General features: G+C 63.1%; 2 protein-coding genes across 2 annotated transcripts in view; both read left to right on the top strand.

The window, feature by feature from the left end:
• Positions 1-465: 465 nt before the first annotated feature.
• On the top strand, positions 466-1,584 carry ISG15 (ISG15 ubiquitin like modifier). The gene is made up of 2 exons (XM_047084775.1): positions 466-566; positions 1,035-1,584. The coding sequence occupies exons 1-2, from the start codon at positions 564-566 to the stop codon at positions 1,503-1,505; spliced, it is 474 nt and encodes a 157-aa protein (XP_046940731.1). The 5' UTR covers positions 466-563; the 3' UTR covers positions 1,506-1,584.
• A 2,393-nt stretch (positions 1,585-3,977) lies between these two features.
• AGRN (agrin) overlaps positions 3,978-27,191 on the top strand; it is a 34,467-nt gene continuing 11,253 nt past the window's right edge. Inside the window, exons 1-12 of the mRNA XM_047084774.1 lie at positions 3,978-4,184; positions 6,418-6,679; positions 19,183-19,230; positions 23,703-23,918; positions 23,993-24,217; positions 24,304-24,528; positions 24,685-24,891; positions 25,960-26,178; positions 26,254-26,448; positions 26,541-26,741; positions 26,825-26,973; positions 27,064-27,169. Of these exons, the coding sequence (XP_046940730.1) occupies positions 3,978-4,184; positions 6,418-6,679; positions 19,183-19,230; positions 23,703-23,918; positions 23,993-24,217; positions 24,304-24,528; positions 24,685-24,891; positions 25,960-26,178; positions 26,254-26,448; positions 26,541-26,741; positions 26,825-26,973; positions 27,064-27,169 (2,260 nt within the window). The remainder of the gene's footprint in view (positions 4,185-6,417; positions 6,680-19,182; positions 19,231-23,702; positions 23,919-23,992; positions 24,218-24,303; positions 24,529-24,684; positions 24,892-25,959; positions 26,179-26,253; positions 26,449-26,540; positions 26,742-26,824; positions 26,974-27,063; positions 27,170-27,191) is intronic.

The raw sequence follows: 27,191 nt of genomic DNA, 5'->3' as shown, positions 1-27,191 counted from the left end.
GACCATTAGTTCATTTTTATGGAAAATAAGAGATACATCTCTTTCATTAAAAAAAAAAACCTATCTGAAGAAATATTGTCCTAAACCAATGGTGATTATCTCTGGGTAGTTTGGATTGCCACTCTTTTGTTATTTCTGAATCACTTGTGGCAACGTGTTCCATACTTACAAATTTTGCAAACTGGTAAATGGAAAGTGAAAGTTCCAATCGTTAGCTCATGTTATTGTGACTTCTGTGCATCTTGTAAAGGACCTGAAGTGATGGGCATTTAGGGGGTTTCTGAATGCACACGGGGGCAGGTCCTGAGTGCTGGGGCAAGTGGATAGTCCCGGCTTTTACCCTTGTCATTCTGTTTTGTTTCTGTCACTCACGGGGCACACCTCGGGAAAAGGAAACTGAAACCGAAGCTGAATTCAGCCACTGGTGAGGCTCTCTTCCCGACACTGCCCCCTGACGTGCACAGCTCAGGTTCATAAAAGGGCTGAGCCGCAGGGGAGCTGGAAGCTGAGAGGCAGCCTCCTTGTCTGTGCCTGTGGAGGACCTGGTGCCAGAGCCTACAGCCATGGTGAGGGGGGTTTGCCGGGTGGGGGCAGGGGGACTCTGTACCGGTCGATTTTCCCATTTCATCGCTGGGGTCTCCCAGGGGTGGAGCACTCACTGTGTGCCAGGCAAGTGGAGGTGCTCAGAGCTCCCTCAGGTCCCGAATCGTGCGGGGTGGTGGACAGAGCTCCTTCTGACGCCAGGGTCTGGGTCTTGGAAAGTGTGTCTTGCCCAGTGTTTAACCCTGAGATCCCTGGGCATTGGCACAGAGGGGCATCTTCGTGGGTTAAGGGAGGTGAGGTGACGGTTGCGAGTGGCTGCCTTTCTTCTGGAAATGCTCCTTGCTCGCCTCCAGCACCTGGGGTCCCTTTCGTGGTGGGTGGGGAGGAGAGCAGCATCCCCAGCCCCTAGGAGCTTGCCCTGTGGCCAATGCCATGCATGCAGTGGCTCCAGGACTGATGCCAGGGTCTGTGAGTCTGTGTGATGTCCACAGGGCGGGGACCTGAAGGTGAAAATGCTGGGGGGTGAGGAGTTCCTGGTGCCCCTGAGAGACAACATGCTGGCGTCGGAGCTGAAGCAGCAGATCGCCCAGAAAACTGGCGTGCCCGCATTCCAGCAGAGACTGGCCACCCACCCTGCCGGCACAGTGCTGCGCGATGGGGTTCCCCTCCTCAGCCAGGGCCTGAGCCCCGGCAGCACGGTCCTGCTGGTGGTGCAGAGCTGCAAGGACCCCCTGGGCATCCTGGTGAGGAACCACAAGGGTCGCACCATTGCCTACGAGGTCCAGCTGACGCAGACGGTGGCTGAGCTCAAGCAGCAGATATGCCAGCAGGAGCATGTGCAGGCCGACCTGTTCTGGCTGACCTTCGAGGGGAAGCCCATGGAGGACCAGCACCGGCTTGGGGAGTATGAACTCACACCCCAGTGCACTCTGATCATGAATTTGCGCCTGCGGGGTGGGTGAGGCAGGACCAGGACGGCAGCGCGGAGGGCTGCCCACCCAAGTCCCTGACCAAGTGTGGGTAATAAAAGTTGACGCAAAATTAAACGTCTCCTTCCGTTTCTGCCCTCCTCCTTCCCCCAGCACCCCTTGCTTCTGCACCCCTACTGATGAGGCTGGGGGAGGGGCAGAGGAGGAAGTGGGATAAGGAGACGCAGGGTCACCGGGTGGTCACTAGGCTGCATTTGCCAAGTAAGTTAAGGCACAAGTCTAATGAGATCAAAATAGTGACCCACTCCCAGCCACTCCTCGGAGAAACTGAAGATGCCCCCTCACCTTTGAGAAATTAAATTCTAGAGAAAGAAGAGACATATCTGTTGGCGCGCACCCCTACCTCCAGGCTGAGCCTCAGTCAGCCCCTGCATAACTGATTCCCATCCCCCACATCTGGGTCAGCAGACAGTACAGGGAGGGAAAGGTGTGGTCAGGTTCTTACTAGGACCAGCACCCCTGGAAGTGCTCAGAGGGTGAGGCCCTAGGGCCTGCCTGGCTGGGTTGTGAGGCAGGCTCCTCCACTGGCACTCATGGCCCTCCAGAACCCATCAGCCTGCCCTGTCCGGCCTGCACTGGTCCAGGGAGGGGTGTGGGCAGGGCCTTGAACACACACATTACCATCTGGCAAGCTGCTGAATGGAGACTATTCTCCAACAAATACACCTTAACGGAGAGACCATGGCCAGCAGGTGAGGGGCCCCCCTGGAATGGGCGATTCCTTCGGTCCAATGTGGAAGAGCTTGTCTCAGATGGAGGGCACGCACCTAATTTGACACAAACTACACCTGCTTCCACGTAGACTGTTTCTCTCTATACCAATTTCCCAGGAATTCCACGGGAGCCGGACTGAGTCAGCTTTGGACACAGGCAAGATGGGGGTGGGGGGAGAGACACAGAACATACCCATACGCTTCTCTGGGCTAAAGTCCACGACTCTGGGGACTCAGACCTCAGCCTTCAGTCTGTTCAGAGTAATTTGGCTGGAGACCCAGAAGCCCCTTTCTGGTCTGGGGGGGGGGGCCGGGAGGGGAGGGGGCAGTCTGTATCTGGGCTGAGAGACTTCTAGGTCTTGCTCATCTGTGACCAATATGTGTAGACAGGCAGCTGTGTGTATGTATGTGGGAGGGGTGCTCTCTTGGTTCCAGGTTCATTTCCTGGGTCCCCACCCTCACTTCTTTGTCATACTACAAATTAGCAGGTGTGAGCATACATCCTTGGGGCCATCCTCCTTCCCTGAACCCCTCCCACCAGGGTCGGGGAGGTAAGGTACCTTCTCCCAGAGGGGCTACTTCCTGCATTGCTTCTGGCTCAGAGATCTGTGGATGGTTTGGGGTGAGGGGGTGTGCCACAGGTTCAGCCCTGGACGGACAGGAGGGGTCTCCTCCCCCTCCCCCTCGATCTTCAGCTAAGCTAGGCTCCAAATTGTACTCTCTGGATCTCAGTTGATCCCATGTACCTAGACAGGCTGGCTGGAGAAGGCTGAGGAGGGGGCGTGGCCGGCCGTCCCCTGCTGAGCCGACACAGTCGCGGCTGGACGACAGAGGGAGCCCTCCGCTCTGCAGCCAGGCCGGGGCCGACCCGGGACCGGGCGGTGGGCGGGTCTGCGCTCCATTCTGACCAATCACCACAGCCACCGGTCCACATTGGTCCTAGCCGGCCGGGGGCGCGGCCTGCTGGGGCCGCCTCCTCGCCCGAACCTGCTGGGGGTCCCGGACCCGGGCGAGTTTCTGTCCCCAGCTCCCGAGAGGGGCTGTGGTGTGCCATCGAGCTGTTCCCGCCAGGGGAGGGGCGCAGCCCTGCAGGGTCCGAGGGGCGGCGGGGCCCCAGGACCTGGCAGCCCCTTCCCGCGGCCAAGGAGCTCCCGCAGCTCTGGCCCCGGCGCAGCCCGGAGCCCCTTGGAAGTCCCGTCACGTCGCCTCCAGATTATGCATTAACCCGATTGCAGCCGCATTTCCTGGGCGGGGGTGGGGGTGGGGGAGAGACGCCCGCGCAGGAGGGGGAGGGGCGTCCACGGGGGTGCGCCGCAGAAGAGCGAGCACCTCCCGGGCCCGCCCACCCCCCCCCCCCCGTCCCGTCCGCCCTCCGCCCTCCGCCCTGGCAAGTCGCACCACCCACCTTGGCCCGACCCAGTCCGACCCCCGCCCTCCCACCAGCCCGGCCTCCGCCCGGCGTCGCTGTCCCGACGCTTTGTTCGCGGCCGGCGCGGGACGCTGGGCGCCGGGAGGGTAGGGGACCCGCGCGGGCTGGGGAGCTGGGCTGGGGGGGGGGCGGGAGGGGGGAGAAGGGGCGGGGAGGGGGCGGGGCTGCCCCGGGTCCCGCCCCCGCGCCGCCCTCGCCCCCGCCGCCTCCCGGGAGCTGCGTCCCGTCCTGTCCAGTCCCGCTCCCGGCGCGGCCAGGCCCGCGCGCTCGCTCGGCCGCCTTCCGCCGTCGTCGGCCCGCGCCATGGCCAGCCTGCGGCCGCCCGGCCCAGCCCTGCTGCAGCCACTGCTGCTGCTCCTGGTCGTGGCCGCGCGCGCCCTGCCCCGCGCCGACGGGACGTGCCCGGAGCGCGCGCTGGAGCGGCGGGAGGAGGAGGCGAACGTGGTGCTCACCGGCACCGTGGAGGAGATTCTCAACGTGGACCCGGTGCAGCACACGTACTCGTGCAAGGTGCGCCCCCGCCGGGACCCCTCGCCCTCGCCCCAGAGAGCCCCTCCTGGAAGCCGGGGCTGGGGGCCTCTTCCTCCGCCAGCCTGCGCCCCTAGCCCGGAGGCCGGCCACCCCACCCCACTGGGACCCTCATCCCAGGCCGTGGGAACGGGCACCAGACGCTCCGCAGCTCTCGCTCCCGCTCCCTTGGCGACCGCCGGGCCCCCGGGTGGGGCGCGGGGTCCCGGAAAACTCGCGAGTGCCGGAGGGAAAGTTCCTGCGGCACCGCTGCGGGCCCACCTCGTGGTGCCAAGGCCCGGGAGACCCAATCGTGTCTGCCCCCACCCCCACCTCCAAACCCACCACCTTACTGGAAACAAGTGCGCCGTCCCCCAGGGAAACTGTATGGCTATCGCACCCCCTCCCCATCAGCCATAGGAAAGGAACGGGGACAAGGAGAGGTGATGCCTGCTGTTTGGGGTGAAAGTGGGAATTTGGCCTATGGTCAGTGCTGTCACTACTCCCTCCCAGAGGCCTTTACCAGGGCCAGAGGGCGGCGGGGGGGTGGGGGTGGGGGGGTTCCGGAGAGAGTGGAGTGCACATAGAATCTCCCACCCCCAGGCATCCTGGCGGCGGGTGCTGCAGTGACTAGGTGTGGGGACAGGAGCAGAAAAGTGGGTGGAACCGTTGCTGAGCCTCAGCTGTGGAGGGGTGCAGGGACAGGTGCCCCATCCTGCTCCTGGGAGAACTGGATCCCCCTGGCCACAGGGGAGGGGTGCTGCTTGGCCTCTCCCTCAGCTGGATCTGGGAGTCTCCTGGGTTAGGTATGGTGGGTTTTTCCCATAACACGTTCCTAGGGAGGACTCAGGGGATCCAGGGCCCATCCCCGCTCTGGCCCCTAAAACCACCTCCCTGACCAGAAATCGGATCATTCCTTCTCCATGGAGATGGGGGTGGGGGGGGGGACAGCTTCTTTCAGATTGGCCTGTGTTGGCTACAGCTGGGATCCCCCGCCCAGCCCCCTCCCCTCCACCACGCCAGGGCACTTTGCCAAGTCCCTGCAGGATTTTCCCGACTTCCTCCCCGCTGCTCCTGGGTGTGGCTGGGGTGGGGGGAGGCGAGGAAAGCGGCCCGGTCCTCTCCCTGCTGGTTATCATCCTTCTGGAGCCTACTGTGTGTCTGGGGTTGGGAGGGATAAGGTTGGACAACTGGGCCACTGGAAGGTGGAGGGAGTCCCTAAGATGCTGCCTTCCTGAGGCTCCCAGCAGGGACCTGGCAGGTGGGCAGGCCACCATTGTCTTTCATCACCCGTTGCAGAAGTCTCAGATCCCCAGAGCTCCTGAGGAAAGGGGCTTCTTCTCAGGGAATGTGTGGTGGACTCGTGTCCCCTGTGCATATGTCCCCACGGATCTGTTCCTTGGAGAACATCCCAGTATAGCCTGCAGCTGCTGAGACCCTCCTGTACCCACCCACCCCCCTCGCTCCCTGGGCTGTGGGCGTCTCAGGGCTTGGTTTGTCAGAGCAGGTACCCTCAGGGCCCCAGGAGTGAGAGTGTGTAGGGTGGGGCTGCCCTGTGCTGCCCAAACTTGATTTTGTGGTTCGGAGGCTGCCTTGACTGCATTCACTGTAGGAGCCTGGCAGGAGGAGGGGTCTTTCGCCTCCTGGGGGGTGGAGGGGTGTGGGGGGAGAGGGTGTCTTAGCCCACCCACAGGGCTGCAAGGAGCCAAGCTGGCCCAGAGCCCTGAGCTCGGGGCCCATGGCCCTTACACCCCATTGTCCATGTTCGCTGCTCCTGGCTGTCCCCAGGGGTGGGCCCAAAGTAGTGGTGGGTAGGTGGAGAAAGTAAGGACATGGAAAGCAGGCACCCAGGCCAGGTGGATCCCCTTCCCATTTCCAGCCTGAGCTGAGATGGACATTATAGGAATCGGGGTGGCTGAGGTCAGTTAGACCTAGTGGGTGGGAGTGCTGCCTCCTGGGTGAGGGCACACGTCCTTCTGTGTGACACGCACAGGCTGTGGCATCCATCAAGGGTGTGTGCTTCCCTGCAGCCCCCTCCTGCGGCCTGACCCAAAGATCTATGCACGTCTCTGCCCGGGCTTTGAGTCTACTCTGGACATTTGGCCTGAGCAACTGAGGTGGGAAGAGAAGAAAAAGCCCAGGCGCCCAGTCTGTACTTGTTCCTGGACTCTGTGGCCTCCTCTCCCCGGTGGAAAGAGGATCACTGATACCTGCCCCCCCCCCATGTCCACCCCAGGTTCGGGTCTGGCGGTACTTGAAGGGCAAACACATGGTGACCCAAGAGAGCCTGCTTGATGGTGGCAACAAGGTGGTGATTGGCGGCTTTGGAGATCCCCTCATCTGTGACAACCAGGTGTCCACTGGGGACACCAGGATCTTCTTTGTGAACCCTGCTCCCCCGTACCTGTGGCCAGCCCACAAGAACGAGCTGATGCTCAATTCTAGCCTCATGCGTATCACTCTGCGGAATCTGGAGGAAGTGGAGCACTGTGTGGAAGGTATGTGGGGACTTGACCAGGGGCAGAGGGTGACTGAGGTGGGCAGGCTTGGAGGAGCTCCATATCATGCCCTGGGGAGCAGAGGAGAGCTTGCTGTAGGCAGGAGCGCATGTGTCTTGTGGTAGTCTGCTTTCCTTCCTTCCTCCCTCATCTCCCAGCTGAGTCTGGCCATCGCAAGGTCACAGCTCCGATCTCTGACATTAGCAGGGATCCCCACTAACCACCCCCGGTCCCACGGTGCCACCATCTTTTGTCTTAGGGCCAAGCAAGCCCCGGTCTTGGAAAGGGGACAGGCTTCCTCCTCTTCTGCTTACCCTCTCCCTCCTGGTCCTTTTCTGAGTGGGAGGAGGGGACCAGGTGAATGAACACCAGCTGTTTATGTTCCTGGAGAAGCCCAAACATCTGTCTGGACGGGTCCCAGATGTTGAGCAAACCCCTCAGAGTGGGGCATAGGGATTGGAGGAGGGGGCTGCCCCCTTATGTGTTCCAAGAGGCCTGTCATTTCTAGAAGGGGGAGTTTGTGTGGGGTGGGGACTTCTGGGGGTTTGAGTGGGTGTGAAATGCTCTAATTGAGTCGAAGAACGTTTCCATGTCTGCTGTCCACACAGCACATGCCTATTCTGAGTGGCCCAAGAGCTCCCCTCCCCCAGCCCAGCCTCTGGGAGGTGAGCTGGAATCACATGACCAAGGGCTTCCCTGCCGCCGCCCCCCCCCCACCCCCTTGCCCCAGGAGAGTCGCAGTTGGGGGCTGAGATCCTTTGCTGGGGAATGTGGCAGGGAGAATGTAGGAACTGCCCCTCGCCCCCACATCCTGTCTGTCCTCTCAAGGCTGCCTGGGAAGGGATGCATCGGAGGGGGGTGGCGGTGGAAAGAACATTTCCTCCTCAGGGCAGTGGGAAGGGTCTGTGACTTCCTTTCTCGGGAAGGCAACCCTGTCCTCTGATTTGTTCTTTTGGCCAGCAGGGAAGTCCCACTTTCTATCTAACTTACTGCTGTGATGCTGGCTTGGTTTTTGCGGGATCCTGGATGGTGGTCTGAGAGGGACTGTGCAGGGGTAGGGGCAGGACCTGAAATGGGGAGCCCTGTGGCATTTTGCCCCCGCTGTGATCATCTGTTCCTGAGCCTGCTCCAGGGTCCTGGGCCACAGCATCACACAGAGAAGCCGGCAGGGCTGTGTATTCCCGGTCCCTTCCCAGCACTGGCTCAGATGAGGGGGACCCAGCCTGGCCCCCTCACACCTTACAACCTTGCCCTGCTCTGGGTGTTTGTGTTCTGGGGGGAAAGATGGGAAGGTGGCATGGAGATGGGGCAGGCTGTGAGATGGTGATACCCAGTTTGGGGGATGGGTGGTGGTGGGGGGGCTAAGGAGAGGCCGGAGAAAGAGGGGTCAGGGTACAGAAAGTCCCCTGTCCCTATAAGATAGAGAGAGTGAATTATCAACTCTACAGCTGGGCGGGTCCAGCCTGAGGGTCTGTGACTCAGTAACTGTGGCCTTCTATGGGGTCAGAGGGCATGTGGTGGGAGGGCCACCCTGGGCAGAACAAGGTTTGGCATCTTGCCAAAGCCTGTTCTACCCATGGCAGCCCCTGGCTCTGTATATGCCAGGCTGGGCACAGAGACAGCTGGAGAGGAGGGTACCCAGGGAGAGCCCCCCAACCAGCACTGGGTGAGACTTGACCTACTGTGTGCCCTGGGCAGCCAGCACTCAGGTACCAGGCCAGGACCTGAGTCCAGCTGGAGAAGGGGTAGTGCTGGACCCGTAGGCCAGTGTGCAGCAACTGGTGTGCACCCAGGAGGGGCTGAGCCACTGGACTCTTCCTGGGGTGGGCCTGCTAGGGAGGGTGGTCTTGGGAAGAGGAGACCCAGAGAAAGGCATTTGCTATGACTGTAGCTTGGAGCCTTGCAGGTGGAGCTAGGTGGAGGCAAGAACCTTCTGGGGAGGGGGGTGGTGTAGATGGAGGAGCTTGGGTTCCACTGTAAGGCGCCTGGGAAGTTTTGAGCTGGGCGACATAGATCTCTACTTTGAAAGCAAACCAGGGTGCCATGGTGGGGGGAGGCGGGCGGGGCGGGCTGGGAGGGCCAGGTGCTAGGACAGGGTTGCTGCATCCCAATGGCCCAGGGTGAAGGGGTGCCTCCCCCTTGAGGCTCCGGAGGCCTGAGGCACAAGATCCCGAGGGGCTAGGGCCAGGCTTGGGCAAGTATTAATCCCGTGCCCACCTTTCCAAGCTGGGTGAGGGTGGGAGATTGGCCCGCCTCCTATTCTGTGTTAGGTAAGGACCTTGGACCCCACCCCAGGACTCCGCCCTAGGTGCTCTGGGAATCAAGGGCCTCACCCTAGTGAGGGAGATGGATGGACAGGGCTTGAGCTAAGCTGACCCCTCCCTATCTGACTCTGACCCCATTCTGTTCCCAGGGGCCGCATTGTTGTCCCAGCCCCAGGGTGAAGCCTGGGCAGCCCCCAATCTGCGGAAGTCACCACGAATCCACCAGGTCCCACTGCGTGCAGGAAACCCCTATCCCTAGCACACTTCCCTCCCCAGTGCCGCCCTCCCCCCACTCCTAAAGGCCCAGAGCAGCCAAGGTGGGGGGCAGTGTCCGTCCAGGCCCACCTCCTGGGGTACACCCTGGGCTTGCTCCCTCCTCGTCACTGCCTGAGCACTGCTCCTGGCAGTGTCCCGAAGGGGAACCTGCTGCCACAGCACACACCGTCTCTAGGACTTGCCTTTCTCAGTTCCTCCCCCAGGGCCTACAGGGTCTTTCTGACTCTGCCAGGTCAGGCCCCCTTCCCCAGCCTCCAGCCCCCAGGAAGGCTCCTCCTCCCCCTGTCCTCCCGCCTGGGGAACCACATTCCTGGCATAACTGAGACAGGTATGTGTCCCTCCCTGTGCGCCACCTTTGGGTGAGGGAGGCCTGCTGCTCCGGGGCAGCCTCTGCCAGAGGGAGACCCCTGCCCCCTGCTCTGTCAGGGAAGTAGCCTGGCCTCTTCCAGTGCCAGCTGCCCACGCACCGCGAGCCTGCCCAGGCTGGCAGCTGAGCAGGCATTTCCCCCAGTGCTCGGCCACCTTGCCCGGGCCTGGACACTACCCACACACACCCACTACTCTCCCCACTCTTGCCTCAAGAAGACCGGTCCTGGGGCTTCTCCTGTAGCCCCGGGGAGGGACATAGGCCTGTCTGAAGTCCTGGGGCCCTTGCCTCCCCACTAGGAGCCAAGAGCAGAGAAAGGAAGTGTTGTCTGCCCTTCTGGGGCCCTGGCACAGGGACAGGGTCAGAGTGAGTCTGGCATTGGCCCAGCCCAGCCCTGCCCAGCCCTGAAGGGGGTCCTGGCAGCAGCAATCCCCAGCCCAACCTGGCAGGCCTGATTCTAGTGAGCACCGTCCCTTCCTCCCTGCCAGGCCAGCTGTCTAGGGCCTTAAGGAGGGCAGTGCTATCGGTCCAGTTGGAGAGGCAATGGGTCCTGGGCCCTCTGACTTCTTTCAGGCACTACAGGCCTTGGAGCTGGGTGTGGGTGGAGACACCCCCAGACGGAGACCAGCTCTCTACAGTGTGGGGGCAGGTAGGTGTTCAGGGGAGGGTTCCGGGCAGTTAGCTTTTGCATTCTGCCCCCCCCCCATTCATACCCTACTCCCCCACATTCCTCCCTGCTGAAGTGGGAGGTAGCTTCTCCCTGTTCCTCTCCTGCTCTCTTCTAGACTGGGTTCTCACCCCACCCCCTGCAGACCCCACCCAGTGTCCTCCTGAGCCCCTCCCCCAGGCAGGTCAGCCAAGAGGGCTGAGAGCAGGCAGGCCCAGACTGGAGGTTGCCTGCCCTATTCTCCCTTCTTCCCTTCCACAGCTGGGGGGAGGGAGTCTGCCCAGGTGAGGGATGACCCCCCCACCGTGCAGTCCTGTTCCCACCTAGGGAGTCCTTGGCAGGAAGTCCAGTGCTTCCGGGCACCTGCCGGCTTTGGCTTTGATTTTAGTGTACCTTCGCTGGGGTAGTCCCAGGAGTGGGCTTTGCTAGCTGAAATGGACGGCTGGCTCTCCTGTTACTTCCCTGGGATGTCTCTACTTCGGCAGGGCTAAGCCAGTGAAAACAGCTCTTGGCTTTTTCCAGACCCACCCACCCCCTGGCTCCCCACCCAGAGAAGAGCCCCAGCCCCTGCAGACTGGAAATGGAAAAAAAAGGTTGTTTTGGAACTGTCGTGTCCTCTCCGTCTGTCTTCACTGGGCCTCCCCGAGCTGTGCCGGGCCGGACATACTCCTGTAGGGCTGGTTATGCCCTTGCAGCATCTCTGTGGGTGCTGGGACTCCTGTGCACAGATGGGGAAATGGGAGATCACCTGGTCAGCACTAGCTGGCCTAGGTCTGGCGGCTACCCGCCCACACCCTACCAGTCCTCACAGGCCGAGTGCCAGGGTAGCAGAGGGGAGCATGGGTCTGCCCCAGGGAAGTTAATGGGACAGGGGCCCAGACCTCAGCACCAACGGTCCAGCACGGCCTCCTCCATCCATCCTGGCTGTGTTGCTTCCTTCCTGAAGGGTTAATCCCCCACCCCCAACCCCATGAGAATCAGAGCCTGTCCCCTATCACCACAGGAGGGTGGAAAACAGCTGTAGAAACAGGCCTCCTTCTCCACACCCCCCCCACCCCCCGCCGAGTCCCTTGCCTCTGCCTGCGGGACCCAGACCAGTTGCACCACCCTGCATGCCCCCCATCCCCACAAGTTCTACCCTTGCCCAGAGGCCTGGGCACGGGGTAGAGAATGGACTCCCTTTCCTGTTCTGCCCTCCTGGCCCTGGCACTCCCCTTGCCACTGGAATTGGGGAATCAAAGCTCCCACTCAGGTCACTGAGGCCTGGCTGGGGCTGGGCTGGAGGCTGCAGGCGCTCTCACCACAGTTGCCCACGTAGTGCCGTATACCTCAGAGTCCCAGGAAGTTCTCACTGGAAGCACTGACTGATAAGAAAAAGGGGGCTCAGAGAAACAAGACAGCACCCCAGTGACAGTTACCCTAATGATAGCGACAGCTCAGTGAAGGAGGGTAACGTGCTCCCCACGGTTCTACACTGGGGCTTGAGAGGGGTCAGGTTCGAGCCTGAGGCTGTGGTTAGGATCTAGAGAGGGGGTGACCTAGGCCTCTGGTGGAGCCTCCCGTGGGGAGAGAAGCTCCCCTAGAGGGGCCCCTCTACCCAGAGCAGACCCTGAGAACTTCCTCTGAGGAAGATCCCCTGCCAGGGGCTGCTTACAGCTGGATCTGGGAAGGGGAAGAAGGCCCCTCCTGGTCAACACTCCCCCCCCGCCCCCCACGGAGCCGAGGCTCTGGAGAGGGGGAAATTTCTGTCCTCACATGCAGCCAGCTGTTTCCAGCTGTGTGGCCTGCACACGTGTGTGTGCGTGTGTTTGTATGCACGTGTGCCTGCAACCACAGACCTACTGATCTGGGCACATGAGACTTCTGGTCAGAGCCCCAGCTGGGGGCTTGTGGTTTCTGCCGCCCTTGTTTCCCTGGGCTTGGCCTGGGGTGGGAGCCCTGCAGGTGGTCTGCCAACTGGCTGGTTGCAGGCAACCTTTGCTTGTGTCTCAGGGGCCTTAGAACAGGACCCGGCCTCTGTTTGCTATGGCTGTCCCATTTCCTGCCTGCTGCCCACCCTGTGCCTGGCCAAGACTGGGCACCTCGTCCTGCAGGCTCTCCTCTGGGAGTGACCACGGTGGTTTCTCAACGGTGAGATGAAAGGGCTGTGGTCCCTGGGGGCCACTCAGGTTCACTATCCCAGCATGTGCCTGTGGGACCCTGAGTCTGACCCAGGGCTCTGGGGGTGGCAGGGTAGTTAAGGAGTCAAGCTGGGCAAGTCAGGAGGGGCAAGTCTGCATCTGGCCTCAGGTGGGCCTGAGTCTTCCCCCCTCCTCAGTCACCCGACCACCTGCCCTGGGAGAAGCAGACAGCCTGGCGCGGCTGCTGGAGGCACCTGCCCCTCCGTCCACGAGAGGCTCCGGTGCACATGTGGGAGAAGTAAAAGCACAAACATCTGGGCCAGATTGTTGCCTGTGCCCACCTGCCAGAGAAGAGGGTATGTCTCTCTCTTCCTGGAGGGGGAGGCAGTGAGGCTATGCCCGTTCATTAATCCATCCAGTGGTTCCTTCCTCATCCACACATCCATTCACAGCCCAGCACCAGATGCTCACTGGAAGGTGTGTGTGTGGGGGGCGGGGGGGGGGGGTCCCTGGAAGAAGCTGCTTCCACCTGCACAGGCCCTGCTGGGGTCCTGAATGGGCTTCCCATGGAGATGGGGTGAGCTCGGTGTTGGGAGGTGAAGGCAGAGGGGCAGGGGTGTTCTGGGCAGAGAGGACAGCACCAGGTTCAGTGGGTGCAGGGCATAGCTTCAGTGAGGGGTGGGAGCAAGCCGCCATAGGCGTGGTACAGGAGAAAGGGCTGGAACACCGGAACCCACTGCTACAACCGGCTGGCTGAGAGAGCAAGCTGGCCCTCGCCCTCTGAGCCTGCGCCTTCCCAGACGATGACAGCACGCCTGCAGACCCCATTCCTGTCTGCAGCTCTCTCCTCTCTGGGGCTCCCTCTCTCTGCCCCTTCGTTCTCTGAACCTCTCCCTGCCTCTCCCCGCCCCACCGGTGTCTGCCTGCCACTCCTCTGCATCCTGACGCCAACCCAATCATCACCTTCATAAAGCACCGCCACTCAGACCTTGGTGCCAGTCTGTGCACCCCCCATGGTGCCCAGTTCAACACAGCCGGGCCCTCAGCAGGAACACTCCCTGACTCACCTGACTCTCCTGACTCACCACACACTGTCCACACTTGGGTGGCTCCCTGGATCCCCCAGCTCTCCTTTCCTCTTGGAGACGGCCAGGGCCTGACCAAAAAGAGGGGGACTTGGAGCCGTCCTGGAGAAGAGGGACAGAGGGTGTGGATCAGCCCCACTCCATCCCTACCTTCTTTTCTCCAGGCACCTACTCTCCTCCACCTCTGTTCAGATGGCGCCCCCTGGTGGCTACAGCTGGTATCCTGGCAGGTGTGCAGGCCTTGAACTGGGCGCCCTCCCCCTGTCCTCCCCAGGCCTGAGGATCTGCCCCTCTGGCTCCTTATCTCCTACTCCTAATGCCTGTTACCTTCAGGCTTCACCACACTGGCATCACTTGGTCTTTTGTGGGCCTGGGCCCTGGGCCTTTGTAGTTGCCTCTGGAAGCTCTTCCTCCTGGTCTATGCAAATCCCTCTCCGCATCATCCAGGTCTCTGTAGATGTCATCCCCCAGTCCCTCCAATCTAGGTCACCACCCCCCCCCCCTACGCTGTACCCTCCCTGAGGGCAGAGAACCTACCTGACTCGGGGTATCCTCAGCCTTCCCAGTGGAGGAGCTCAGACAGGCTAGTGCGTACAGGGCCTGGGGCACCAATAGCGATGTGTAAGGAGCGAGGGTTGGGCACAGAGACTGCTGGTCAGGCAGCTGGCGTCCAAGCATCCAGCCGTGCTGACCCCCTCCTCAAAACTGTCATTTAATGCCACCACCCTGCAGCGTAGACCACCCAGCGGAAGTGTGGGCCTTGCCTGGTAGCTGGGTGGGTGGGCACACAGCCCGCAGAGTCAAACATGGGTACCTCTGGGCTGCACCTGAGGTGAGACTCAGGCTTGGGCCTGACGAGGCCTCCTTCCCAGTGGCTGGCCCTGGGCCAGCAGCGACATCCCGCTGTGAAGTGCCCATTGTCTGCTGAGGCCCCGGGAGAGGGAATGGCTGCAGCCTGAGAGCAGACACCAGGAAGCTGGGGCCTGGGGGTGGGGCCGCCCTGTCTGGTCCTCTTCCCCTCCCCCACCAGGGCAGCCAGACACCTGTGACTCTGGGCCAGCTAGGTAGCCTATGTTCTCTTGCTGCGCTCCACAGGCGGCTGCGCACCAGTGTGGTGCGCACCTCAAGATCCCCGGGGACTGGGGGGGGACAGACAGGCTGGAGGTGGCACTGGCAGGGGTGGGGGCGGAGGCCTCAGCATTAGAGGTGTGTGTGTGTGTGGGCATGTGCGTGTGTGTGAGACAACCAGTGTGTGTTCATGCCAGTGAGTTGTACACTTGTACAACGCCCAGTGCAAACTTGAGGGAGTGCGTGTACTTGGGTCTCTGCTTGGGTGACACCTGGAACACCGAATGTGTATGTGCACATCTGTGCGGTCACATGTTGCTGTGTGTGAGCCCAGAGACCAGAGGGGCCAATCTCTGGCTCAGAATATCCTCTGTTCCTTCCTAGGGCATGTGCCTGAGTGGGCTGGTCAGGGCTGAATGATTTTGAGTCTGAAGATCCCAAAATAGCTCTGGTAGCCTGCACTCCCCTCCCCCTACTGGGTCTGGGGCCTCAATGGCCCTTTGTCTCTCTGAAGGCATGGAGCCCCTGTGGGGGGCTCAGACTCTGACTGGGGCCAGGAAGGACAGGCTGCCTGCTGGTTTCCCTTCCCCCAAGCCAGGCCCTAAGCTCCCCCCCCCCCCACCGCCCCCCACCATGCTGGCCGGGTGGACCAGTCTCTCCCCTTCAAATGAGCATCTGAAGGCCAGCCCACTTGCCCACGGAGACAATCCCTTGCCAGCCCCCACCCACCCCAGGTTTATACTGATCCCTGGGCCTACTCCTCCCACACCCTGGTTCCTTTATGCCCCTCCTCCTGCAAAGCCCACCCATGAAACGGTGGCAGCAGCAGACAGGGTCCATGTGTGGGCATGTGAACATTGCTTGGGGTTTGACCCCAGCACTGTCTGTGGGTCCTCTTTGAGCCAAGCTCCTGGGGGAGCTGCAGTGACAAGTAAATGAGAAAATGTGTGAACTGCCTGGGCTCACTACACCAAGTCTTTGGGCTCTGACCCAAGCCCTGCCCTGAGAAGATAAAAAGTCAGACCCTGCCCTGGGTGCTCCCAGTCCAGGGTGACGTCCTGGGGAGCTGCCGGCACTATCAGTGTGGTAAGCATTGCCAAGGTCCCGTGAGGTGAGGTAGAGGGTGGGAGGCACCCCCGAGGTGAATGAAGGTGGGCTGACCAGGGGCCGGGGTCTCCAGGTGGTTTGACGGATTGTTGCTCTGGGTCCAGTGCACTGTGAGGTGAAGAAACCACTTTGTTTATTGGCTTTTCCTGCAAAGTTGCCTCAGAATCTCAGGCTCCAGGGCTCTAAGAGGTTTGAAGACCTCCGCTGTTGGTGATGGGGGACCCTGACAGGATGGGCTAACCCTTAGATGGGCTAACTAGTGTGGCCACTAGTGGCCACCGGATGGAAAGGAGTCGAAGGAGATGGACCTCATAGAACTGGGTGCTGGCTGGCAGGTGGCTGCTGTTGCTGAGGAAGTGGGGGGGGCGGGCAGAAGGTTGGGTGGAGTGTGGAGGAGCCTACCTGACCAGAGGGGACGGGGCGGGGGGGGGGGGGTGGTGGTTAAGAACATGTTTATGTCACAGAGGAATACATCGTCGGGTGGAGGGACTTTAGGGAGAGTCCAGTTGGAGGCTTGGTGGGAGTTGAGGCACTAAGACACCTGTCGGTGCCCTGGGGTGGTGTTACTCTGGATGAGTGGAGAGTTGGCACCAGGAAGGGCTTGTTCCAGGGCAGAGGAGCCCCACAGACCTGAGAGAGGACGGAGAGGAGACCTAAGAGTGACCAGGGCGGCACTGGTGGCTGTGGCAATAGCGGTTTGGCCGGAAGGGGGACCTGCTGACTTCACTTACAAATAACCCTGCAGACTCCTAAGTGCAGTGTGGGTGTAGGTCTGAGTGAGTGGGCGGGTACGTGAGTCTGTGGAGTGTGGGACTATGTGTAGATGGGTATGATTGAGCATGGGGGTGGGTGGGGGGAGCACTGGTGCAATTAACATCTTTTCAGCTGGGATAGGGACCAGAAGGGGTCCTAGGATGGGGCTGGGGGGGGAGGCCTGATCCCAAGTTGAAGAGGGACCCACTGTGCCTTGGAGGCCAAGCTTCCTCCCCCCTCTCCTCAGAAAGGGCTGGCAGACTCTAAGAGAGGGACAGAGGTCACTGCAGAGACTCAAGGGCCTGCGACCAGGTCCAGGCTGGAAGCGGCCAGCCGTGGTGGGTGTGGCAGTGGGCGCTTAGGGGTTCCTCCCAGAGGACTGTGGGACGTGAAGGGATGGGAGTGCAGGGCAGTGAAGGTGTTGGTCATAGAGATCGCCACCAATGGGATCCTGGCTGCGGAGGGTGACTGGTGTGGGTGGTGGGGAAGGTGCGCGACCCCTGCCCCCCTTCCTCCCCAACCGGGCAGGGGCTAGGAAAGGGGCGTCCTCTGGGGGCGGATGTGGACAGGCCTGACTCCGGGAAGGACCAGGCACCCCCCCGGCCCGGCTGTGACGTCACGGCCCCGACGTTCCCTGGTGGCCTCTGGGGGGCGCTCCAGGCTGGCGGGACGGCGCCGGAGTCCCGCGATTATTTGCATAACACTTCTTTACAAGAAACTCATTTGCATGTTCCTCTCCACGGCCGGAAGGGAGGTGGGGGGCACGCGGGTGGTCTGAGGTGTTGCCACCAACTCCCGGGAGGGTGGACCCATCTTGCCCCCTCCACCCTCCACGTTGGGCGCAGCCCGCTCCCCACCTGAGCGTGTACCTGGGGACCCTTCCCCCACATGCGCGCGCCAGGGCGGGGCCAGCACAGGCACACGCGCCCGTAGCGTAGAGTGGGGGCCTGCGTGCGGGCCTGAGCCCCGCTGCGTGCGCTCAGAACGACCCTCCGGCCCTCCGCCGCGCCCTCGGCCGCTTACGCACGCGGTACGGCCCGGCGCAGCCGGGTGGGCGCGGAAGGGGACCCGCCCCGCCCCTGACCCCGCCCCACACCTTCTGGTTCCGCCCACCCGGTTCCGAGCCGGGCCCCCACCCCCCAACCCCCGCCCCGCCCCGCCCCGGCACCTGCCTCCTCTCCCCCCACCCCTGTTCCTTCCCGGCCCCGGCCCCGGCTCCCTCCCACCTCACCCCCCCACCCCACCCCACACCCCAGCGCCCCCGCCTGCCCCTGCTGCTGCCCCCGCCCGCCCTCCCGTCCTCTTCCGCGCGGTCCTCTGCGCCGTGAGCCACGACTCCCCACGGACACCGGGGTCCCCGGAGGCGGCTTCCTTTGTCTCTGCTCCCCGCCCTCCCTCCGCGGCGCCCCTCGCCCCTCACTCACCGCCCCAGCCCCGGCGAGGGCGACGGAGCCGAGGCGCGGCCCTCCGCGCACCCGCTCTTTATTCTCTGCCTCCCGCTCGCTGCCTGCGCCGCTCCCGCCTCTGCTGGGGACCCGAGACCCTCCGCGCCCGGCCGCCCGCGCCTCCCCACGGGGTCCCCGGGCGAGGGCCCGCTCGCCGCCAGTACCCCTCGGGCCGGCCCTTCCGGGGTCGCCCGGCGGGCGGGACCGGGGGCTCCCGGGGGCTCCGGGAAGACTGAGCACGCCGGAGAGCTGCGGGCACCTACGACTACCGGGCTGTGGATACAGGGGGTGGCCGCTGGCGGGCCCTCAGTTTCTCCTCCGCCTCCCTCTGAGCCCACATTTGGGGTGCTACTCCGGGAGAATTTTGCACATCTCCCATGATGAGCCTCAAAGGCTGCGGAGGTGTCCTGGCTCTCTGGGCTGTGACCGGCGTTGAACTTTGAGAACAGAGCTGCTGTCCGCTGCCCCAGGGGACCCAGCATGGGAGGAGTTGCCCCGAAGAGGCCCAAGGGCACCCCTTGAGCGACCCGCTCACCCTGAGAGTGGGGGCTGAGGAGCCCAGGGCCATGCCTCCACTACCTCTGGAGAGGGACCCGCGGCAGCAGCGCGGGGTCTCCCTGCTGGTGCGGTATTTCATGATCCCCTGCAACGTCTGCCTGATCCTGCTGGCCACCTCTACGCTGGGCTTCGCCGTGCTGCTTTTCCTCAACAACTGTACGTGGCTGCGGGCATGGCCACCCCCACCCCTCCCCCCCGGGGCCGGCTCGTGTGACCCTCCTTCTGCTGGCTGAGTTCCCCTGCCTCAGCCACCAAAGACTGGGGGAGAGGCAGGGTCAAATAGAGGCGACCAGCTGAGAGGTGGCTCCGATGGGCCATCTGCATCTTTTGGGGATCAGGATCAGGATGAGTCATTCTCTGGACCCCTGGGCCTGTCAAAGCTTGTCCTTGCGTTCATGGGGAGCTGACCCTCACCCTGAGCTGCAGAGACAACTCGTTCTGGGAGCTGGGGAGGAAGGGAGCGGCTGAATGCACTGGAAGTGGGGGCTCTGGCAGGGCCTGGGGCTGGGCCCCTATGGGAATAAGAGGCTGCCCACACCCCTGCTGTTGGAGCCCCCTGTCAGGTGTCCAGCCACACAGCTGAAGAGGCAGAGAAAAGCAAGGGCCTCTGCCTTTGTCTGCCCACAGGCTTTGGCCAACCCTCAGGGCTCAGAATGGGGCCAGGGGTGGGGGTGGGCACGGGCATAGAGGGCAGGTGTGGGTGTGCAGGGGTGGCCCCTCCAGACTGGGCAAAGGGACAGCTATGGCAAAGCCCGCTCAGTGAGGCCTAACTCAGACATTTGTTTTCTTCCAGACAAACCTGGGACCCATTTCACACCAGCACCTCCAGTGCCTCCGGACGGTGAGTGAGTGGGGGGCCTCCGATGGTGACAGGCTGCACTTGGGAGACTGTGTCTAGAGGGACAGTGGCACTCCTGGGGATCGGGAGCCATTCTTAGGGTGTGCACACCAGACGTATCAGGTGTATCTGGAACAGATGAGGCTGGATGAGGGAGCCTGGGTCCTTCCTGGGATATCACAGTGGTGGACGGGCAGAGGGCGTGTCGGGTCTGGAGTCCTTGGGCCTGGCCCTGTCCTGGCCAAGGGCCATCGCACACAAGCATGTCTCCAACTTCTGTGGGCCTTGCACTTCTTGGCCAAAAATTGGGAATGAGTCCTGGGGCCTGCAGGTTGTAAGATGGGTCAGACAACGTGTGCAGAGCAGGGGGTGGGTGTGAAGGACCAGTGACTGAGGAGGGATTGGAGGGCCTGTCCCTGAGACCGAACAGCCTGGGCTTGGCCTTCCTGACCCACTTTATGGGCTGGCCTCCCTGAGAGGCCTGCTAGTCTGTAGGCCACTGTAATTTAGCTAATACGGGAAGGGGAGGGGAGGAAGCTGTTGATGCCACCAGAGAGGGCGGCTTGGGGTCCCCTCCTTGGGTGGGGACATGGAGAGCTACCAGGTTTGCTGTCAGTACTGGGCCCCCTGCTGGGCAGGTGCCTGGCCACGTCCACAGAAGTCACACGTAGGAGGGTATCCGTATATGGGATGGGCTGTGGGACAGGGTCCTGGAGCTGTCTGGATTTAAAGGCGGGGCTTGGGTCGGGAGGCACCTTCCCCTCTCCCGGTGTCCCCAGCCTCCTCTCCTAAAGCGTGAGAGCTGCGTCTCTGCTTTACACACACCCTGGTCTTCCCTGCAGCCGCACGCGTGGGCCCCCACACCCACACTCTGGTCCTACTGCCCCCTTGGGGACAGCTACGTGCCACGGCCGTCATCATCCCTCCGAGGCACACACACTGCGTACTTGTGGCCATGGGCAGGGCTTGGGGTATCCAGTCCATCCCCCCCCCAGACCAGGAGAGGAGTTGAATATACTCACTCCAACCGGCGGTTATAAAAAGCCGCTGCCGCCTCCAGCACGGCACGCGTGAGGGAGCCCTTGGGCGTGCAGGGAGCAAGACTGCGCAGGGAAGCCGAGTGGCCGAGGAAAGGCTCCTGTAGGAGTCTAGCCTGGGGCGAACGCGGCAGGACACGTGGCTCGTGGGTATATGGGTGCCCTGCCTGCATTTATGAGGGGCAGTTTATGGGGTGATTAAGGGCTAATACAGGCGTGGCTCGAGTGGTGCCTGCCACGTGCAGGGCACGGCTGTTGTGATGAGCTTGCCAGCAAACACGTGTGCACGTGTGTGTGCTTGTGCGTGTTTTATGTCCGATCAAGAAACTTGTCTTGAGCCTCTGTGATTCCCTAGACCCGGGGGGCGTGGAGAGCAGACATGGGGACGGGCAGTTGTGGAGCTGTATCAGGGCTACACGCGAGAGCAGCCCTCGCCTGGCCTGACGGCCTGAGCACAGGTCCGGGGAGGGAAACCATTTCAGCCTGGCCAGGGTGAGCGCCGTGAACCCAGGCTTCTGCTCTGCCCACGTCACATCACCAAAGGCTGTAACTGTGCTGGGAGCCGCGAGATCTACCCCCACTTTGCAGCCAGGAGATGGCCCCGGGTGAACCGCCACTCTGACAGCGGCGTGGGCTCCACAAAGTGGTGGCAGATGGGAGCGCTGGGGCTGGACCCGCCTGTGTGACTTGGGAGTCAGTGCGGGAGCCTGAGCTTGATGGCCCCCAGAGGCACCCTGGCCTCTCCTCTGCCCTCAGCCACCTTCAGTCCAACAGCTGGTTCCAAGGACCCTGTCCCCGAGACGTCTCTGGTCTCTGCCCCCAGCCCCCTCACCTTGCAGCCCATCATCCTCCCTCCACCTGACCCAGTGCCCCAGCCTTGCTTATCACAGGTTAGCTGCCATTGTCAACGCCACCATCGCCCACTAGTAGCTATCTTGGGGGGACAAAGCAGAACCCTGGGCTGTGGAGGGAGGGTGCAGGTCTTGGTGGGCAAGGAACATGCTGGTCATCCAGGCGTAGATGTCTTTGTCCAAGGGGTGGGAGCCTTGGAGCGGTCTGGCTGGACGGGTGGGGGTGATCAGACGGAGAGAGGTCTCAAACCAAGGGCACAGACACACGGCAGGCAGCCCAGGAACCAGAGGTGTAATGAGGTGACGACCAAGTCTTTGCCACAGGGTCCAGTACTCTGGAAGAGACCTTGGTCGGTAGGTCCAGTTGAAGCCAAATAAAACGGGCCGCTGGATATCAGCAAGTGCCTGTGGATTCTGCCCGGGGGGTCCCGGGGGCCTTGGGCAAGGAAGATGAGAGGAAGGTGCTAGGGGAGAGTAGATGGAGTTGGAGGGAGACAGAGAGTAAAGAGGGCTTGCGGGTAGACGGGATTTGAGTTTGGTTTGAGGCGGGACAGAGCGGGGTGCTGATGTAAGGACAGTTCTTGTTACGGTCCGCGTAGAGCTACGTGCTGGGCGCCCTCCAAGCCGCTGCAGATATTGGCCCCACGGTAACCCTGGGAGGCAGGTCCCACTGTCCCCACTCACAGAAGGAGATACTGACGCACGGCAAGGTGATAACTTGCCCACAGTCGCCGGGCGGGTGAGTGCAGAGTTGGAGGCAGCCTGGCTCTGGGCTCTGCAGGAGCAGGGGCTCAGGTGAGGTGGGGAGGAGGAAGACAGGAGTGTCAGTGGGAGGGGAGTACAGGAGGCTGCAGGGACTCCAAGCTGGCGTGTCCCTACCGGCCCCGCCCTTGCCTCAGGCCTCTGTTCACTCAGCCTGTGTGGGGTGGGGGTAGGGGTGCCCAGTCAGACCCGGAGGAGCCTGGGGTGGGCTGTTGCTGTGGCAACAGCTGGCTGCAGCTCCCTTTGGGGCCCTGCCCTCCCCGGAATGGAGGTGCTTCCCCCTCCTGCCCCACTTCCTGAGCCTGCTGGGAGGTGATGGGGGGAGCCACCCCACCCTCTGCACCATAACTTATTAACGATAATTGGAACCGATTAAACATTCATCACGTCTAAGCAGCTGCAGCCTATATCGGGCCTGCACTCGTGTGGGCGTGCAGTCCTGGTGGGGGTCCTGGTGGGGGTCCTAAGCAGTCAGCCTACCTGGGTCTTCTCAGGAGGACCTGTCTCTGACGGCTCTGGGTTTAAATGTCCGAGAGCCTTCCTTCCTCCAGTCCAAGGGACTGTGGTCCCTCACCGGTGGGGTCAGGAGCAACACTTCCTGGGGCTGCTGTAGGGAGTAGAGGTTCAGCCACAGGGTGTGTGCTGGGCACACAACAGTTTTTAACTACAGGGTTAGGAACTGAAGTGTTTAAAGAGGAGGGTGACAGATCTGCAGAGCCCCTGTGCTCAGCCTCCCAGAGGAGGTCACGGTGGAGAGTGTTGGGGGGTGGGCAGCAGGACTGGGGAGGAGGGTGAGGACATTTACTGAGATGGAGGCCGCAGAGGACAGACGGGGGGAGAGGGAGGTGTGTGAGCGCCCGAGGGACCTCAGAGAGAGACCCCGTCAGCTTTCAGCTGGGGAGGCCGGGAGGATGGGAGGGCCAGGAACCCTGGAGAAGGCCCTATTGAGAACGCCATAGCTGAGGGACCCAGAGAGGTGTGGAAGGTTCGCAGGGTGGGCCGAGAAAAGCCCGAGAGGCAGAGCTTGCGTGGAAAAGATGTGGGGAGAAAGGAAACCTGAGGGGAAGGCCTGGGGTCGGGGCCCCAGGTTCCTGGCCAAGGAGGGGCCCAGAGCCAGAAGGTGGAATGTGTGGCCTGACCCCGGATACTTCCCCCACACCACCCTTAAAACCAGGTGACCTCAGGCCAGAGGTGGCAGGGGTTGGGCTACTTTGGGACCCTGGAGCAGCTGCCCCCAGGAAGGGGCCAGGACCGGGGCTCTGAGGGGTGGGTCATGGGTCAGATGAGGGGCTTTGATTCTGACGTGGAGGCAGGGTGGGTTCCTGAGCAAACCTGGGGCCGGTTCCCTGTGATGTCGTCCTGGGGGTTGTAGGTGTGTGGCTCTGTGTGTAGGGTCCCCACGGAGGTGCGTCAGGAACGGGTGGACTTGATTCCCTGGTGCTGGTGTGAGATCTGGGGGATGCCCCCCTCCACAGCGGTGGGGTTTGGGGGAGGGGGGCAGAGAAGGTTCTACCATGAGGAAAGGCCCTGGGGCTGGTGGCGGGGTGGGGGGGGGACCGTGGTGGGTGGGGCTGGAGAGGGGGAGGGAACAGGTCCTGTCAGCGTGCACGGGTGCGAGTGTGCGTGGCCGCGATGGACACACATACGTACGTCTCCGCGCGTGCCAGCGCGGACGTGTGTGGACGTGTCTGTGGGGCTGACGAACGAACACACTGAGTGCATCGTGAGGTCTCTGCGGATGCGTGGACGTTGGAAGTGTGCACCGGGGCCCGGGGGGCTGGCAGAGGCCGGGCCCTGACCTTCCCTTCTCCCATCCTACGCCCAGCATGCCGAGGAATGTTGTGTGGCTTTGGCGCCGTGTGTGAGCCCAGCGCGGAAGGTTCCGGCAGAGCCTCCTGTGTGTGCAAGAAGAGTGCCTGTCCGGCTGTGGTGGCGCCTGTGTGTGGCTCCGACGCCTCCACGTACAGCAACGAGTGTGAGCTCCAGCGGGCGCAGTGCAGCCAGCAGCGACGCATCCGCCTCCTCAGCCGCGGGCCCTGCGGTGAGTGCGGGCTCTGGGAGCTGCCCCAAGGGCAGAGGGGACGGCTTTGTGACCCCACCCCCCCACCCCCACAGGCTCCCGGGACCCCTGCTCCAATGTGACGTGCAGCTTCGGCAGCACCTGTGTGCGCTCAGCAGACGGGCAGACGGCCACGTGCCTGTGCCCGGCCACCTGCCGGGGGCCCCCTGACGGCCCCGTGTGTGGCAGCGACGGGGCCGACTACCCCAGCGAGTGCCAGCTCCTGCGCCACGCGTGCGCGCGCCAAGAGAACATCTTTAAGAAGTTCGACGGCCCTTGTGGTGAGCCCTGCCCCTGTGCGCATAGCATGACTTCTGCGTGTGCGTGCACGGCACAGCGCCCTGACCTCCGCCCTCCTGCCCCCTAGACCCTTGCCAGAGCGCCCGCAGTGACCTAAGTCGTGTCTGCCGTGTGAACCCACGCACGCGGCGCCCTGAGATGCTGCTGCGGCCAGAGAGCTGCCCTCCTCGGCAGGCACCCGTGTGCGGGGACGACGGGGTCACCTACGACAACGACTGTACGATGGGCCGCACGGGAGCTGCCCGTGGCCTCCTCCTCCAGAAAGTGCGCTCCGGCCAGTGCCAGCCTCAAGGTGGGTGGCCGTGGGCGGGCCCAGCCTTGCCGCTCTGTGTGACCTATATCCCTGCCGGTCCCCACACTCTCCTGCGCTCCTCCCTGGTGCCCACTCACCACCTTCTGTACGAGGTGGCACTCTGGCCGGTCTGATCCCCTTGCTCTGCCCTCCCAGACCAGTGCCCAGATGTGTGCAGGTTCAACGCCGTGTGCCTGATCCGCCGGGGTCGCCCCCGCTGCTCCTGTGACCGCGTCGTCTGCGACGGGGCCTACAGACCCGTGTGCGCCCACGACGGGCACACCTACGACAGTGACTGCTGGCGCCAGCAGGCTGAGTGTCAACAGCAGCGCGCCATCCCTGCCAAACACCAGGGCCCGTGTGGTGAGCACCAGTGGGTGGGGCCCACGCTGCAAGCGGGCTGGTCCTGCATGGGTCCCTGCCGGCTGTCATCACACACCATCCGCATCCTGAGTCACACTCCTGCTGGGGTCCTGGGCGAGAGCCGGTGACGGGGGAGGCCTGGCCGGGCTGCTGTCTGTCGATAGGCTCTGGGGCGGTGGCTTCTGTTCGGAGGGTGCCGGGAGTACCCAGCAGGGGAGTGGGCGGAGCCGGGTGCCCGGCTCCCTGGTGCCTGCGTGGGGCCGTTCCGCCCTCCAGTCCCTTGGGCCCCGTGCGGGCAAAGTTTCAGTCAGGCTCAGGCTGCGTGGGGGCGGGCCGTGGAGGGTGGAGACAGCATATGCTGCTGTGGCTCTGCCAACCCCCACCCCGTGTCCGTCAGTCGGTCTGTCCGTCTTTCCGCTCTCTCTCTCTCTCTCTCTCTGCGTCTGTCTTCTCTTCTCTGTCCTTCCTTCCCTCTTGGCTCCGCCTCTTGTGTCTTCCAGCCTGACCTGGCAGGATGAGGTACCGCGCCTGCCGCCAGGAGCCCACAGCCCGAGGTCTGCCCCCGGCACAGCAGGGAGGGGGGGTGGCTCGCTGCTGCCTGGCCTTGTGGTCCTCAGAGCAAGTGGACAGACACCTCCTCCCCCTTGTGGCCCTGGGTGTGACTGTGGGCTGCAGACTCCTCCCCCCCGTGGGGAGAGAGCCCCCCTACCTGTGTGGGTGTCCCAGGGCTGCTGGTGGCCAGGGGTCAGTGACCCGGATGGCTGCATAAGCCTGGCCTTCCCTCAACCCACGGCAGGGGGGGGCAGTCAGGAAGTTCCTGCGTCTTGGGGGCGGCCCCTCCCTCCACTCACGCAGGGGGCTGAGGCTGTTTGGGTCTGTGTCCCTGTCTGCGTCTGTCGTGTGTCTGTCCCTTTCTCTGCTGTGTCCTGAGCATTTCGGCCCTTCTCCCGGTCCACCTCCCCTCTGCTGTCCCCACCCTGGGAGAGGGTCTGCTGCGTGGAGCTGGGGGCTTTGTGCATAAGCCCGGGGGAACAGGTGGAGCTCACTGGGTGCCTGTGTCCTCCCCAGACCAGCCCCTGTCCCCGTGCCTTGGGGTGCAGTGCCCGTTTGGGGCAGCGTGTGCTGTGAAGAACGGGGAAGCTGAGTGTGTGTGCCAGCAGGCGTGTTCGGGCATCTACGATCCTGTGTGTGGCAGTGATGGCGTCACGTACGGCAGCACGTGTGAGCTGGAAGCCACGGCCTGCACCCTTGGACGGGAGATCCGGGTGGCTCGCAGAGGACCCTGTGGTCAGTGGCGGGCAAGTGGGTCTTGCTAGTGGGTTGTGGGTCCTGGTCGCCGTGGTGACGGAGCCCCTTCCCTAGACCGCTGCGGGCAGTGCCGCTTCGGAGCTCTGTGTGAGGCTGAGACCGGGCGCTGCGTGTGCCCCTCCGAGTGCGTGGCCCTGGCCCAGCCTGTGTGCGGCTCTGATGGGCACACGTATGCCAGCGAGTGTGAGCTACACGTCCACGCCTGCACACATCAGATCAGCCTGCGTGTGGTCTCGGCTGGACGCTGCCGTGAGTGGGGCCGTGGGGGCCGGCAGGCTGTGGTCCTGGGTCTCCCCCTCGGCTGGGGTCCGCTGACCTCCGCCTGGCTCCGCCCTCCACAGAGACCTGCGGAGACACGGTGTGTGCCTTTGGCGCGGTGTGCTTGGCTGGACGGTGTGTGTGTCCCCGGTGTGAGCGCCCCCCGCCCGGCCCCGTGTGTGGCAGTGACGGTGTCACCTACCACAGCGCCTGTGAGCTCCAAGAGGCTGCCTGCCAGCAGCAGACGCGGATCGAGGAGGCCCGGGCAGGGCCCTGTGAGCAGGGTAGGCTCGGGGACGACCGGCAGGGGCTGCCGTGCACCCGCCTCAAACAGGACCCCACGGGTGACCCGGCCCCCTCCCCGCAGCCGAGTGCGGCTCTGGAGGCTCTGGCTCTGGAGAGGACGGCGAGTGTGAGCAGGAGCTGTGCCGGCAGCATGGCGGCGTCTGGGACGAGGACTCGGAAGACGGGCCCTGCGTCTGTGACTTCAGCTGCCAGAGCGTCCCGAGGAGCCCGGTGAGCAACCCCCGCCCCCCAGCCTCCCCCGGCTCCGGGCGGGCCGCGGGGAAGTGGCTGTGGCCACCCACGCTGACCCTGCCCTTCCAGGTGTGTGGCTCCAACGGGGTCACCTACGGCACCGAGTGCGAGCTGAAGAAGGCCCGGTGTGAGCTGCAGCGGGAACTGTACGTCGCGGCCCAGGGAACCTGCCGTGGTGAGTGGGCACACGGGCTCCG

This window comes from Lynx rufus, unplaced genomic scaffold (genome assembly GCF_022079265.1).
Source record: "Lynx rufus isolate CCGP_SWC_20201006 ecotype Redwood Valley unplaced genomic scaffold, mLynRuf1.p SCAF_2, whole genome shotgun sequence".
NCBI lineage: Eukaryota > Metazoa > Chordata > Mammalia > Carnivora > Felidae > Lynx > Lynx rufus.
The sequence above is the reverse complement of the archived record's forward strand: the minus strand, read 5'-3'. Positions and strand labels throughout refer to the sequence as shown.